The sequence below is a fragment of the Sardina pilchardus genome, chromosome 5 (genome assembly GCF_963854185.1).
Source record: "Sardina pilchardus chromosome 5, fSarPil1.1, whole genome shotgun sequence".
In the NCBI taxonomy this organism is placed as follows: Eukaryota; Metazoa; Chordata; class Actinopteri; order Clupeiformes; family Clupeidae; genus Sardina; species Sardina pilchardus.
In genome coordinates, this window is record NC_084998.1 from 22,065,865 (window position 1) to 22,080,806 (window position 14,942).

General features: G+C 45.2%; 1 protein-coding gene and 1 long non-coding RNA gene across 2 annotated transcripts; both read right to left on the reverse strand.

Annotated features, from left to right (window-relative positions):
• Positions 1-602: 602 nt before the first annotated feature.
• Positions 603-1,144, reverse strand: LOC134080478 (uncharacterized). Its single transcript, XR_009939208.1, has 3 exons — positions 1,090-1,144; positions 866-895; positions 603-779 (listed from the first exon to the last, which is right to left on the reverse strand). It is a non-coding gene; the product is annotated as an uncharacterized LOC134080478 (long non-coding RNA).
• A 15-nt stretch (positions 1,145-1,159) lies between these two features.
• LOC134080826 (spidroin-1-like) lies at positions 1,160-13,679 on the reverse strand (the record flags this gene model as incomplete). Its single annotated transcript, XM_062537437.1, has 24 exons — positions 13,604-13,679; positions 11,316-11,525; positions 9,971-10,192; positions 9,707-9,733; positions 9,322-9,612; positions 9,119-9,145; positions 8,794-9,009; positions 8,480-8,506; positions 8,029-8,364; positions 7,901-7,930; positions 7,479-7,610; positions 7,206-7,430; positions 7,025-7,051; positions 5,354-5,464; positions 5,183-5,221; positions 4,460-5,038; positions 4,252-4,332; positions 3,388-3,450; positions 3,263-3,295; positions 3,057-3,134; positions 2,703-2,744; positions 2,104-2,589; positions 1,965-1,997; positions 1,160-1,401 (listed from the first exon to the last, which is right to left on the reverse strand). Coding segments are annotated over exons 1-24 (3,633 nt in total), but the record flags the coding sequence as incomplete, so codon positions are not given.
• Positions 13,680-14,942: the final 1,263 nt, after the last annotated feature.

Consider the following 14,942-nt stretch of genomic DNA (forward strand, 5'->3'; position numbering starts at 1 on the left):
GACCACCTCGTCCCGCTCCACCGGGTCCAACACCACCACCTGGGCCATATCCTCCACCTCCTAACCCTCCAGCTGCTCCAGATCCGGGTCCTCCACCACCTAGACCTATAATGAAAAGCATATACATGAATAGTTACCTTTAGCCAGACATAACATCAGAAGCCACTGAAAAGGCCACTTTCAATAAAGTCATTGTTAAGGTTACATTACCATATTTCCGGGCTTTGGCACCAGCATACCCTGCAAGGCCAGAAAAATAAATGCATGAACTCAGTTGAATTCAGAACCGGTTTAATTAATATAGCTTTCATGGTGATAATGACACACACAGTGTTGCACATGAGATTTTGTACCTCCAGGGCTTACTCCACCGCCAGGTACCCCTCCTGCTCCTCCACCTGGTCCATAACCACCGGGGCCAACACCACCTGGTCCAACGCCTCCACCTGGTCCGTAACCACCTGGGCCGACTCCACCTGGTCCAACGCCTCCACCTGGTCCGTAACCACCTGGGCCGACTCCACCTGGTCCGTAACCACCTGGCCCAGCCCCACCTGGTCCAACGCCTCCACCTGGTCCGTAACCGCCAGGTCCAACTCCACCTGGACCAACTTCACCAGGTCCAACTCCACCAGGTCCAACTCCACCTGGACCAACTCCGCCTGGTCCATATCCTCCACCAGGGCCCACACCGCCACCAGGTCCGTATCCCCCTCCTGGTCTTACACCTGAACCAGGCACTCCTCCAAGTCCAGCAGCTAAACCACCACCAGGAAGGCCTGTACAGAAATAATGTACATTATAAACCTTGATGATTATAGGACCATTTTCATGATGAAAGAGATTCATGAAGGTAAATATTTACCATATTTACGTGCCTTGGCACCGGCATAGCCTGAATGGAGAAAGACAGTGGAGTCATTTGTTAGAACAATTCTACATGCATTTATTTTGTCATATAAATGCAATTATTTGCTATTCCTATTGTAAAGAGTGTTAAGGTACCTCCAGCCCCACCAGGTACGCCACCAGCTCCACCAGGATAACCTCCAGCCCCACCAGGTACGCCACCAGCTCCACCAGGATAACCTCCAGCCCCACCAGGTACGCCACCAGCTCCACCAGGATAACCTCCAGCACCACCAGGTACCCCACCTGCTCCACCAGGATAACCTCCAGCCCCACCAGGTACCCCACCTGCTCCACCAGGATAACCTCCAGCCCCACCAGGTACGCCACCTGCTCCACCAGGATAACCTCCAGCACCACCAGGTACCCCACCTGCTCCAGCCGGATAGCCTCCAGCCCCACCAGGTAAACCACCTGCTCCAGCAGGTAAGCCTCCAGCACCACCAGGTACTCTACCAGCGCCCAGGACACCACCGGTACCTCCAGGCTGGCCTACAGAAATCATGTAAACAGTGAATTTAGGCTCCCCTACCTATTATGAAGAATTACAGTAACAACCATATAAGGCAAACACAGTGAGTCAAAACAATGGGTTGATCTTAATATTATGTTTTGTTCATATGAATCATTTTTCCTGCTCTGCTTTCTATAATTAGGGATGTTGACATCATTCAAAATGTAATAATCTCTCGCTCCTTCATTTTAAAAGATAATTCAATTTTCATTGAGGACTATAAGGTTAGGGGTTTTAGAAATCTGGAACCAAGAATTATTTTTCCTGGAAAACAACTGAAAATGACCCATGCATGAGATGATAACCAGAGACGCGTCAATCATTATGACAACATGTTTTAGTAACTTTACAATCAAATAGACTGTAGACTGTAGTCTGGTTAAGAAACACAGAAGACCAGACTGTGCAGCAACACTTTTGAGCTCCAGTTTCCATATTTTGGCACAAATAATTCAGACTCAGTACAGTTTGGAGATTATAGTTTCTGCAAAAAAGTACAACAAATTGCTATGACTTTACTATACAGTAAAACATATCTTACCATATTTACGAGCCTTTGCGGATGATCCGTATCCTGAAAAGGAAATAAAACAATCAACGTCTGTCTGATGAACAGGTGTCCTAACCGTCTATGACAAATGGATTTATTTGAGACTGAAATAGGATTTCTATTGTCTAACCTCCTGGATAAGCACCACCAGCTCCAGGTCCAGCTCCAGGATATACACCCCCTCCTGGGTAGCCTCCAGCTCCAGCTCCAGGTCCAGCTCCAGGATATACACCCCCTCCTGGGTAGCCTCCAGCTCCAGCTCCAGGTCCAGCTCCAGGATATACACCCCCTCCTGGGTAGCCTCCAGCTCCAGCTCCAGGTCCAGCTCCAGGATAGACACCCCCTCCTGGATAACCTCCAGCTCCAGGTCCAGCTCCAGCTCCAGCTCCAGGATAGACACCCCCTCCTGGGTAACCCCCAGCTCCAGGTACACCTCCAGCTCCCCCAGGTACACCCCCTGCTCCAGGTACGCCTCCTGCTCCCCCAGGAACGCCACCAGCCCCTGCTACGACGCCTTGTCCAGGAAGGCCACTGGCAAGAGGTATACCACCCGCACCAGTTCCAGTTCCAGTTCCAGCTCCAGCTCCAGTTCCAGTTCCAGTCCCCGCACCAGCACCTTACAATAGGCAGAGCCAGATCTCACGTTTTGTGTATTTATTTAAACAAAATACATATTGGGACAGTGGGCATTTAAATATTTAAAGAAATGAACGGGCTGGTTTGACTTACCATATTTACCAGCCTTGCCAGCTTTAGATTTTTTCCCCCCTGCTGCAAGACAGAGAGGGATGCTTATTCCATTTAGATTAATTCTAAGGAGCCTGAGAGGTGTCATTGCAAGATGTTATGTGTATGTACAGTATATCAACAGAATATCGTTTAACTATACAGGGTGCTATTTTACTATGCACTTGTTTTTACTATATTGTGTGCTCATTTAGGCAAATATAACAAGCGCACCATGTAGTAAAATGAGCGCACCATGTAGACACCATTTGTACAAACAAATGCAAAACGAGTGCACATACACAAAATGAGCACACAATAAAGATGCTAAAGAACCACAGTTGAAGGGAGATATACCTCCAGTTTTGGGTGTAATAAGAGGGTATCCGCGAAACACGCCAGGTAGTTGTTGTCCAGAGTAACCTCCACGACCACCTGTGAAATTGTCAGGATATGTGATTACACAACCCATAGAAACGATCATATCCTACAACATGAATGTGTTGATATGGAACATCAAAGACTTATCAGAGCACTGGAAAAAATATTTTGGACAGACTCACCATTAGTTCCAACTCCCCCTTGACCCAGAACTCCTGCCCCAGAGAAAGACGACATCAACATTACCAGTCAGTGTTTACAGTAACATGTTGTTCGAAAACGTTAAACTAAATTAAAACAAACTCACCAGACTGAGATCCCACCCCGGAACCTGTGGCAACGCCAGGTAGTACACCCCGTCCACCAAAACCTACATGGCAAAATTGCAGTATTATTCCCTCCTGGATAACGACAAGTTGCTCTGATGCATTTCACTAGGGAATCGAGATTAAAGCTGCAGTTGACAAGTTTGGCAGATCGAGGGGACAACTCTAATGTCCCTTCCCCACTACCGCAGAGCACCCTCCCATTGAGTTTGCGCTTGTTAATGACTGTGCACGAACTGTGACACTTGACAGTCAGATCTACCAATGATCATACAGTCCTGTGCTTATTGGACCAGAGGAACCAGGAGCGTTGGATTTTTGCTAAACAAATAACAGGCCCTAGATGGAGGTAGAAGCGCAGGGTTTTAAAACCGACTGATTTATGTTGTTCTGTCGGAGCATTCTGTTGGATTCAGTGAACATGATCAACAGCATCTTGCCTACTGCAGCTTAAAATAGAAACATCTAAAAACATCTTTTACCCACCTTGTCCAGGAACTAATCCACCTTGATAGAGTCCAGGTAACCCGATACCTAAGGATCGTTAGATTGAGATAGAAACAAAACAATATTTTCTAATCAAGATTCTTTCCACTTTCTTGCAAACAGGCAGAGTTCCACTTTTGCACACTTGGCTCTGGCAGCTGTCAGATCTCACCAGTGAAAAGCTCATATGCTCATTTCAACATTCATTTGTCTTCTGCCAGCTTTGACAGGTCTTACTTTCAACAGGAGATGTACTGTAACGCTTACTTTTCCTTCATATATATATTTTTCGTCATTTTATAAATCACGTGAATTAATAAGAGCCCTAAGGTTCAGGTTGACATCTAAGCATTCTTTACCTGGAATCTTAGCGGCCTTCCCTGCGGCTTTTCCTCCTGGGCCTGTTCCGCCTGGTTGACCAGTCTGAGGAAGTAGTGGTGCTAAAAAAGAAATTACACAAAGAATCTGAATATGTGTAATGAGACATTGAGATAGCATGCTAATTTGTTGAGCTACTCAATTTTATCAGCTAATGCTAAGACAAGAGGATATGGCTAGATGGCTAACCGCCTCCAGGGCCAACTCCAGCTCCACCAGGGCCAACTCCAGCACCACCAGGGCCAACTCCAGCTCCACCAGGGCCAACTCCTGCTCCACCAGGGCCAACTCCTGCACCACCAGGGCCAACTCCTGCTCCACCAGGACCAATTCCGGCACCACCAGGACCAACTCCTGCTCCACCAGGGCCAACTCCTGCTCCACCAGGGCCAACTCCTGCTCCACCAGGGCCAACTCCTGCACCACCAGGGCCAACTCCTGCTCCACCAGGGCCAACTCCTGCTCCACCAGGGCCAACTCCAGCTCCACCTGGTCCAGTACCTGCTCCTCCTGGCCCGACTCCCGCTCCACCAGGTCCGAATCCGGCTCCTCCAGGACCAACGCCTGCTCCACCAGGACCAACTCCGGCACCTCCTGGTCCGACTCCGGCACCTCCTGGTCCGACTCCGGCACCTCCTGGCCCCACACCAGCACCACCGGGTCCATAACCAGCACCACCAGGTCCATAACCGGCACCACCAGGTCCAAGTCCAGTCCCTCCAGGTCCGTAACCTGCTCCACCTGGTCCATATCCGGCTCCACCTGGCCCTAGTCAAAGTAAAATATAAAACATGGCCTCTTACTTGGTGTGATTGTGCACAGAGTATAATGTTGCATTTCACAGGTGAGTAATGAGTCAACCTGATTTGGTAAAGGATTGTCCCATCCTATCCAGTTTACAGGGTTCATTACCTGTTTTTGGTGGTTTCTGTCCATAGCCCCCATAACCACCTTGGAACGAAAGTTCAGGGAGATCAGGTTATTAGGAATCATGTCTAAACAATACACGATACACACAAAATGTCAAATGACTCATCAACAGAGTTCACCTCTTAGGCTGAATAGGATAAAAACTGTGTTCACCTCCAGGTCTGTATCCTGTGCCTTGGCTGCCAGGTCCTAGTCCCCCAGTGCCTAGACCAGCCCCCAGGCCCCCAGCTCCTAGTCCTAATGCTCCACCAAGGCCTCCATAACCTGAAGAAAATTTCAATTTGTCACTCTCATGACATGAAGAGAGGTGTCGAATTAAGTGGAAAACTACAACCTCTAGTCTACACATTCACATTTTTTATATTTCTTTAATTAGAGTGGTATCATTTGTCCCAATTAACCATTTCTTTGATATTTAAGCCACTGTCACAGAACACAAGTGGCTGCTATTGCCACCAACTTTATTGCGCACAATATCACTGTACCATGAACATATAGTGAAAACACATCAACTTTACAGCTGCTTAGATGTTTTAACTCCTTGCTGAACTACGTCACTGATTTTATACAATCCTTCAGTGACAGATAAAAAAAATAGAAACTCTTCTGAAAGTATTTCACTTCTTGTTTTGGGACAGAGCGTTGTTATGGCAACTTATTAAAGCAGACTTTATAGTTTTAAAAACAAAATACAAAATATAACATTTGTTAATGTGCTGTTAATGTTTGATAAAAGACACATTAGAAGTGTAATTTATAGTGTAAATGTACTGTATGTATATGCTGAGATTTATTTTTATTTTGTTTAAATTTAATAACGATGACCTGTAATCCATTGTTGTGTCTGCAGTGTAAATTTTAACCTTCCTCCAAAAAATGACCCTCTATATGAACTGTGGAGTCATATCCTGGCCAACAGATGACCTAGTTTCTGTGAATCGTTTTTTATCTAACTAATCCATGACAATGAAGAAGCCTGACACACCAGCATTACTGCTAATTCATCAATTGTGAGCCATATGTGAAAGACTTCCTGTTCCAATAAGGCTTCGAGGAAAATCACTCAGGGGTCTCCTGTTACCATTACCGTCTTATCTGGACTCCACTTAATGCCTTAAGCCTTATCTCTCCGAGCACATTATGGTGGCCTGATAATGAAAAAGAAACAGTTTGGGATATGACATGGGGGCTAATTTGCTCTCATGTCGTAGAGTGGGTCTGACTGACACAAGGAATAATATTTACAGTTCCCCACAGACACAGCAGTGGTTTCCGGCAGAGATCTCCCTGTTCAGCTCACTCATTGTTATTTCACTGAGGTGATGGAAACATGGCAGGCAAACTATGATTCACTGTTGTTCAGATATAGCTCAAATGAGGGGCTTGTTTATCACTGGAGGTCATCACTACAACCTTTTAAACCAATTGCTTTGGGATTTTCCCAGTTGATAATTGAGAAGGGTATTAGTGGGTTACCTGAATACAGTTGTAATGAATGACTACTCACAATTCTCTCTGTGCTCATTGTTGCATTAAGTGACATGATAAACTGTAAACTGTCTGAAGCTAGCTTACAGTATAATTCCATTCTAAAAAACAATTTTCAATGTCTGAAAGTTTATTTATTCAGTCAGTTCACACTGATTGCTTGATTGGTGGGCCGATAGCTGTGTGATGGAAACTATGTTTGGTCGTTTTTATAACTGTAGAGTTACAGTTTATTTAAGTTTATTATTATTTTTTTTATCAAATAACAGTTATCTTCTATGTATGTGAGGAAATTTGAAATGTCAGTATTTGACGATTATTCATGTTGTAACCCACCAGTCTTTCCAGGTTTTCCTCCTGCGCCTGAAAACACAGAGAAAGATGTAGAAGTTTTATTCAGAATTCAATGATGAACATTTTATTGAATACTAGCATGCATTTGTGATGCATCTACACTCTAATCCATAAATGTCTAAAATGCCTTATTACAAGGGAAATTTACTGCAAATCCACCCACCCGGTCTAAGTCCACCTGGTCCAACACCTCCAGGTCCAACTCCTCCAGGTCCGACACCACCACCAGGACCATATCCGCCTGGTCCAACTCCACCACCAGGACCATATCCGCCTGGTCCAACACCTCCAGGTCCAACTCCTCCACCAGGACCATATCCGCCTGGTCCAACTCCTCCAGGTCCAGCTCCACCAGGTCCAACTCCACCACCAGGACCATATCCGCCTGGTCCAACACCACCACCAGGACCATATCCGCCTGGTCCAACTCCTCCAGGTCCAACTCCTCCACCAGGACCATATCCACCTGGTCCAACTCCACCAGGGCCGACTCCACCTGGTCCGAGACCTCCAGTTCCAAGACCAGCACCCGCTCCGCCTGGACCTACACCACGGCCTCCGTATCCACCTGTAACCAATAATCCTGTTGTTGAATGTGTGCATTTTTGGGCCATAATGTATGCATTCACAGGTGTAGCCATTGTTTATTCGTGGGTTTCATCAGGTCCCTTTCCACAGGTGTATAAAATCAAGCACCTTGATTATCAATGCAGACTACATGGTAATACACCTGTGGAAAGGGACCTGATGAATGGTGGATACAGCGGTGAGGTTAGGTACAGTGTATCATATTTAGTACATGTATGACAGTGCTGAATTTTGCATGATGTGGAGGGTGTGTTAAGAGACACAACAAACCTGTCTTAGAAGGCTTCCCAGTCTTCCCACCTGTGTATGATTATGGAAATAACAGTGAGTCACATATTATGCAGTGGATTCAACTAGGATTCAAGTGTTCTTCTGAATCTACCCAAAGTAATCAGTACCTCTTCCAACACCTCCAGGGCCATAACCTCCTGGGCCGACTCCTCCTGGGCCGACTCCACCTGGTCCATAACCTCCAGGTCCAGCACCACCAGGGCCAGCACCACCTGGTCCATAACCTCCAGGTCCAGCACCACCAGGGCCAGCACCACCTGGTCCATAACCTCCAGGGCCAGCACCACCAGGTCCAACTCCACCAGGTCCAACTCCACCACCTGGTCTGACACCACCAGGTCCATAACCTCCAGGGCCAACTCCACCTGGGCCGACACCACCTGGTCCAACTCCACCAGGTCCAAGACCAGTGCCCTGTCCTCCAAGCCCAGCACCCCGACCACCTGGAGAGAAAAGTACCATGTTATGAGATATCATTTCCTCCATTACTTTACATTCATTAGGTAAATGTTATGTCTTAGTCTTGGGCCTTTCATCACAGAACTTCATAGTACTCACCGGCTTTTCCAGCTTTGGTGCCAGCTCCTATGAACAAGTAAAATGAAAGATGCATGGCATATGAATACAATGCAAATACAGTATTTTTCTTTAGAGTATTAAACATAATCTATGTAAATAATATCATGAGGAACAGCAGAGGAACATGACATGAGCCAATTCTAAGGTGCTGTTATGAATAACATCCTCTGGATTTTCAAGGCAAACTTGACGTTAATGATACTGTTTTATTCCCAGATTGTTTTAGCTTTGCTAATCGTAGGGTAACATTTGCCCACAAGAGATTCATAAAGTTAAACAATGGTTTTCCTTGCCTGGTCCATAGCCTCCAGGACCAACTCCACCAGGTCCAACTCCACCACCAGGACCATATCCACCTGGTCCAACTCCACCACCAGGACCGTATCCACCTGGACCAACTCCTCCAAATCCAACTCCACCAGGGCCAACTCCTCCAGGTCCAATGCCACCTGCTCCTAAACTGGTTCCACGGCCACCTGGACCAATGCCTTGACCCCCGTATCCACCACCTACAAACACAAAAAACAACAATATATTATTTCAACTGAACCAATAATGTGTACACCAAAATTGTTTTCCACACTCAACTGGTAATTGTGAATCAACTTAATTTGTCACCTGTTTTTCCAGGCTTTCTGCCAGCACCTATGCAAAAACAAATACTTTTGTTAAAATACAGAACACAGCTATTCAGAGTACTTCCTACCTAGATACATCAAATGTCCATGGACATACTAGGTGTAAACATGAAAATTCCAAACCTGGTCCTACACCACCCTGTCCAAATCCACCAGGTCCGTAACCACCTGGTCCATACCCACCTGGGCCGACTCCACCTGGTCCAACTCCTCCGCCTGGTCCGTAACCACCTGGTCCAACTCCTCCGCCTGGTCCGTAACCACCTGGTCCAACTCCTCCGCCTGGTCCATAACCACCTGGTCCAACACCACCCGGCCCAACTCCTCCTGGTCTAAGACCACCTTGTCCAACACCACCTGGACCTACACCACCCGGTCCAACACCACCAGCTCCAAGACCAGCACCCTGCCCACCAGGGCCAAAGCCGGTACCTCGGCCCCCTGGACCAACACCCTGGCCACCATATGCACCGCCTATTAAAAACCAAAGAACAGCATAGCTTTATTAAAATGACTGAGTATGAATAAAGTGTATATTTATTCATTGTCATACGTAGCTTGTTCTTACCTGTTTTAGGTGGCTTTGGACCAGCCCCTGAACATGAAAGTATAAAAGGAGCAAATCAGTGCCAGACAAAATGCTTACCTAGTGTTGTTAGACTGTAATTGTCATGGCATCTAGATTATTGATTGCATGCAGACATGGTAATAATTGAAGCCATGATGCTGCATACTTTTCTATATGCTTTAAATACTTTATTTCATATGCTTCGTAAATGGTATGGTTTTCTGGATTTTTTTTGGTAGATAACTGTCGTAAATGGGATCGTACCTGCTCCAACACCTCCTGGTCCAACACCTCCGGGTCCTACTCCGGTTCCATATCCCCCTGGTCCAGCACCGCCAGGCCCGAAGCCTCCTGGACCAACTCCTCCAGGTCCAACACCAGGTCCATACCCTCCTGGACCAACTCCTCCAGGTCCAACACCTGGTCCGTACCCTCCTGGTCCAACTCCACCAGGTCCTTGACCAGCACCACCAGGTCCAAAACCTCCTGGAGATGAAACAGAATACATAGGATGACCTCATACTGTACTGTAGGTAATACATTACTGTGGTTTGTTCTACACATGGGCCGCGTTTCCCAGATTCGTTAAGAAGCTCAGTGCTAAGAACTTCTTAGGAGCACTCTAACAACGTTCTAAGAATGCTCCTAAGAAGTTCTTAGCACGTAAGAGCTTCTTAACGAATCTGGGAAACGCTGCCATTATGAGTATCAGAAGAAGGATTTCCAGTGAGATATTTGCATTTGTTGTTCCCCATTGGTGGAACAGGCTACCAGAGCATCTTTAAGAAGTTCTTGAAGACACAACTCATTTAACAACCCAACACACCTAACATGCACTCAACAAGCACTTCCCGTCTTCCCTCTTTTCTTCTTCCTTCTACTTGCTTTTCCTTGTGCCACTATCCTCTTCGACACTTGACGTCTTTTAAACTTCTGCATTTTCACCCTCTGCTAATATAGTTATTGTTCCCTAGGTCTCCTTTGCAATGTAGCTTGAATGCCCATTGCCAATGAGACTTGCTAGTCAAGCCTACTTGTTTCACACAAGGCTGCTTTGTGGTGATTTTGTGTTTGCTGCTTTGATTTGTTGTTTTTGAAGTATCCCACATAATGTTGTGTAATATTAATTAAGCTGGTTGTTGATTGGCGACTGTGGAAAATACCTCACCCATAGCACAGCTAGTAGTTAGCTTGAGCTGGAAGTATGGACTAATAAGCCAGAACATTTCTCACCTATATCATCATCAACAACAACAACAACAACACATTACATTTACAATCTAAGGCACTTTTCACAAAGCTCAAAGTGCTTCACAGTAAAGGGGAACCTCACTATCCACTACTAATGTGTTGCATCCACTTGGGTAATGCACAGCAGCCATTATGCAACCAGATTAATTGGTGTGTTTTATACAACAGTTCAAAGTAGGGTCGAACTAGGTCAGATCAAACTATTTATTTGTTTCTGACTGGACAAAAGGCATGCCAAAGCAGTGATATCCCAGGACATCCCTCAGCAGTCGGTAAATCCTTACCGACCCCTACTCTCACTCATTCTCACTTGCTTAGATATATTATCTGAGAGGTTCTAATAAATAAAATCACTCACCGGCACCAGCTCCGGGTCCAGCTCCAGGTCGTAAGCCTGTTCCTAGTCCGCCCCCTGGACCTAGTCCAGTTCCTAGTCCTCCTCCTCCAAGGCCAAGTCCTGTCCCTAGCCCGCCACCTGGACCTGCTCCAGCTCCAAGTCCGGCTCCAAGACCTCCCCCAGGACCAACACCGGCTCCAGCACCACCTGCTCCGGGTGGAATGTACACCCCTGTAAAGGAGTCACAATTGGGACAAGTTGTGAGGTAAAGTATAGATCTATTGAACATGGGGAAAATTCAACAACAATTAGTTATTCTTTGCAAAAGCTAGTCTCATTGCACGAGACCAGCAACACTAGTGTATTACGCTTGAATCCCTTGGAGTTCACTTTTGCAGGGGGATAGAAGTTACAAAAACATTTCCTTTGATCAAAAATGTGGCTGCCAGTAAATTAAAAGCGGTCCAAGTGGCCCGTATGTTATCCTCTGACACATAGAGCAGGCTCTACAACACTGTGGTCGCTACTTTAAGCCATGGGCTTCAGTTGACCCTGAGAAGGGGTGTTTGGAAGTGCACAATCTCTCCACGGTGCCCCCAAGGGAGGGTGTGTGGGGGGTATTAGGGAAGTTCCGTATGGTGTAACCACTTGGAACCATAGCTGTTCTCCTCTTGCATGAGTCAGAATCATCAAGAGAGACACTGTGACGTATACATGACTTCAAGAACTTCAGGTTTACAAACATGTTAAGTGACAAAGGTAAGAAAGTACTGCATATGTTGGACACATTCCTAGCAACAACAAAAAACCCTACAAACATTACATACTGTAGCCTACTTATACACAATCATTGTACAATTTACTGTTTATCAACACGTGGACATGAAGATGTAAAGTATTTTAAAAAGTAGCTATATCATAATATGGCATTTCAAATAATGCTGAATGTAAGTAAACCGTTGAACAGATAGCATTGTCTATTAAAACAGTACATCAACAATGTTGCTGCCTATTTCCCAAAATTGATCGATTGGCTGCTATACAGTGTGCAACATTCTCTGTTTCATTATATGTCACAGACCGGAGACCTAAGACCTTAGATGTCATAGAATTATATAGGGACTACGCAAAATTTTCAAAAATGTCTTGTGGGAATTGCACATCATCTACGAAGACATATTTCTACTTTCAGATATTTCTTTTACACAATCGCAAACATTTAGCAATTTGTTTTCTCGAATTCACGTTGTTTTCCTAATCTTCAGCACATTTCAAGACACCCAAACGTTAATTTTACACTCAAAAGTTAATTTTATATAGCTCTCAGCTGGTCTTATTCTATTATTCTCACTTACATTTACCGGTACCATTTCACTTCACACTATATCTTATCAAATGCTGTAAAGGTTCATGCATTTAGAGAAGCATATGGATTTTCACTCTATGAGTGGTGTGTGGTGGTGTGCTACCAATCTATAATCAACAATTGTTTAGATCGTTTAATCTAATCTAATCTAAAACATTGGTGGGGTTAGGATTAGGGTTAGTGATTTTGATTGAGAAGTTGAGTTTTTCAAGCGACAAATGCACAAATATTACACCAATACGCGTAAATATACAAAAGCGGAAGAACACAAATCAAATGGCAGAGACATTTCAATAGCACTGACACATTAAATGACAGGTCAGAACTAGTAGCAAACTACTTTCTATGGTGACAGAAATGGCTTCTTGAAAACGACTTTGCCAAAACCGTAAATCATGACATAAATGGAACCTTACAGTCAAAACAGCTGCCTTTCTGACAGCTCTCAGCTCAGTAATGAAAACATGAGGTGTGCCTAATAGTTGTACAGCACCAGTGATGTCTCTTCAGGTTTTCTACATGTTCAGCATATTATTAGTGTCTGGAAGTGACATAACAATATATTGAATAGTTTTAAACACATGTTGGGGGAGAAAAGCAACAATTCACACCCAGACATACACTTATGTGAGTTTGTAGACTTTCATGTATGCAGACTTTAGATACACTATTGCATTTGACACTACATTCAGGACAAATCTCTTATCATTTGTCTGAGCTATTGTAGGTTGAAATTATACCTGATATCCTTTCAATCCTTTGCAACACACCTGCTAGTGTTTTATGACTTCCAAGCTGATGATAGAAAACCTCTCACCTGAGCACCAAAAAGCATCAAAAGCAAAACCTGTTACCTAGCTGGCAGCCAGAGATTCAAGGATGCTCTGGTTGCCATGGCTTCCGGCCAACTGAAGGCAAGAGTAGGACTTAGACGATGTCTTACCTCCTTGGAGTGAGGGACGACTCAGCTGCAAGAGGACAAATCCCTGCAAGAGCAGCACCACCTTCCTCTTCTCCATCTCTGTCCACAATAAGCGTCTCCTCTCCCAAAGCAGAGGTTTTATCCCCCAAAAAACCAACCCCTGCAAACCCAAAGTCCTCAAGTAAGGAGGTGGGAGGGAGACATGGAGGTGGTGGTGGTGGTGGAGATGGTGGTGTGGTGGAAGTGGGGGGTAGAGGGGGGGGTGGGTAGAAAATGAGGGGAAAAAATGAAGGAGAGGATATGGGACACTACGTAATTAGGAGAGCGGACACACTTGGTTCAATGGATCATTTCACTGTTATTTCTCCACCCCCCCACCCCCCCACCCCCCAAAAACCCGCCCACCACCCCAACAATCCACACCCCCCGATGACCGGTGTGGCTGCTCTTATTTGGGTCAGTCCTGCCAACAGAGGAGAGTTGGCTGCCAGAACAGAGAAAGGAGGGAGAGAGAAAAAAGGAGGAGAGAAAGAGAAGGAAGGAAAGAGGGAGAGAATGAGGGGGGTCCATCTCCCTTGTTCTTAAAAAAAAATCTCTTTCTGCCAGATATTCTCATGGATTCCTAGGGAATCACATACTTTTTTCTTTCATTTTTGGTTGTCTAAAGAAAGATATACCAATGCCAGATAAGATAAGAGTGTTACTGTTTTTTTTATTTCTTACTGCTCAGACAACAAATATGGAATTAATGTTTTCAATATTCATTCTAAGTACACAAACCCACATTTTTGGGTTTAACTCACTTATGGCAAGCCTGTTTAGTGTTTTGTCTCCAGTTTTCTTCGCCTGTTGGGAAAATGGACTTGGCAGTGTGCCATTCAGGCATGGCGTTGTGTTTGTGAAAATTCAGTTCCTGAGGAAATCATGAAGTCATATCAGCAATGGAAAAGAAAAAAAAAACACGTGAAGCGCACTCACGCTGAAACATTTGAAGACATTGTCGAAGACTTGGCACAGAGCCTTCATCTACGCTGTGGTCTCACACATCATTAGAGGAACCTGTGATCACGGGGAGTCCTGTGGAGTCCCTAACTGGAGGAAACGTGACTAACATACACTCAGGAGGCAGGAGAATGTTTCGACCTTGCACTTCACCAACCAATTAACAAGACATTTATCACCTGGTCATCCCTTCCCTAGGGCTGTAGCTGAATTGCTTTTTAAACAAATACTTATTAAATACGTATGGTGAGTGGTGACTGCAGCTGTGCTGGAGTGCTCCTTCTAGGTGTCTTTTAAACCTTAATAAATGTGCGTTAGCCTCATATATCGTTTTGATATCTGCCAAGCCTTGTCCAGT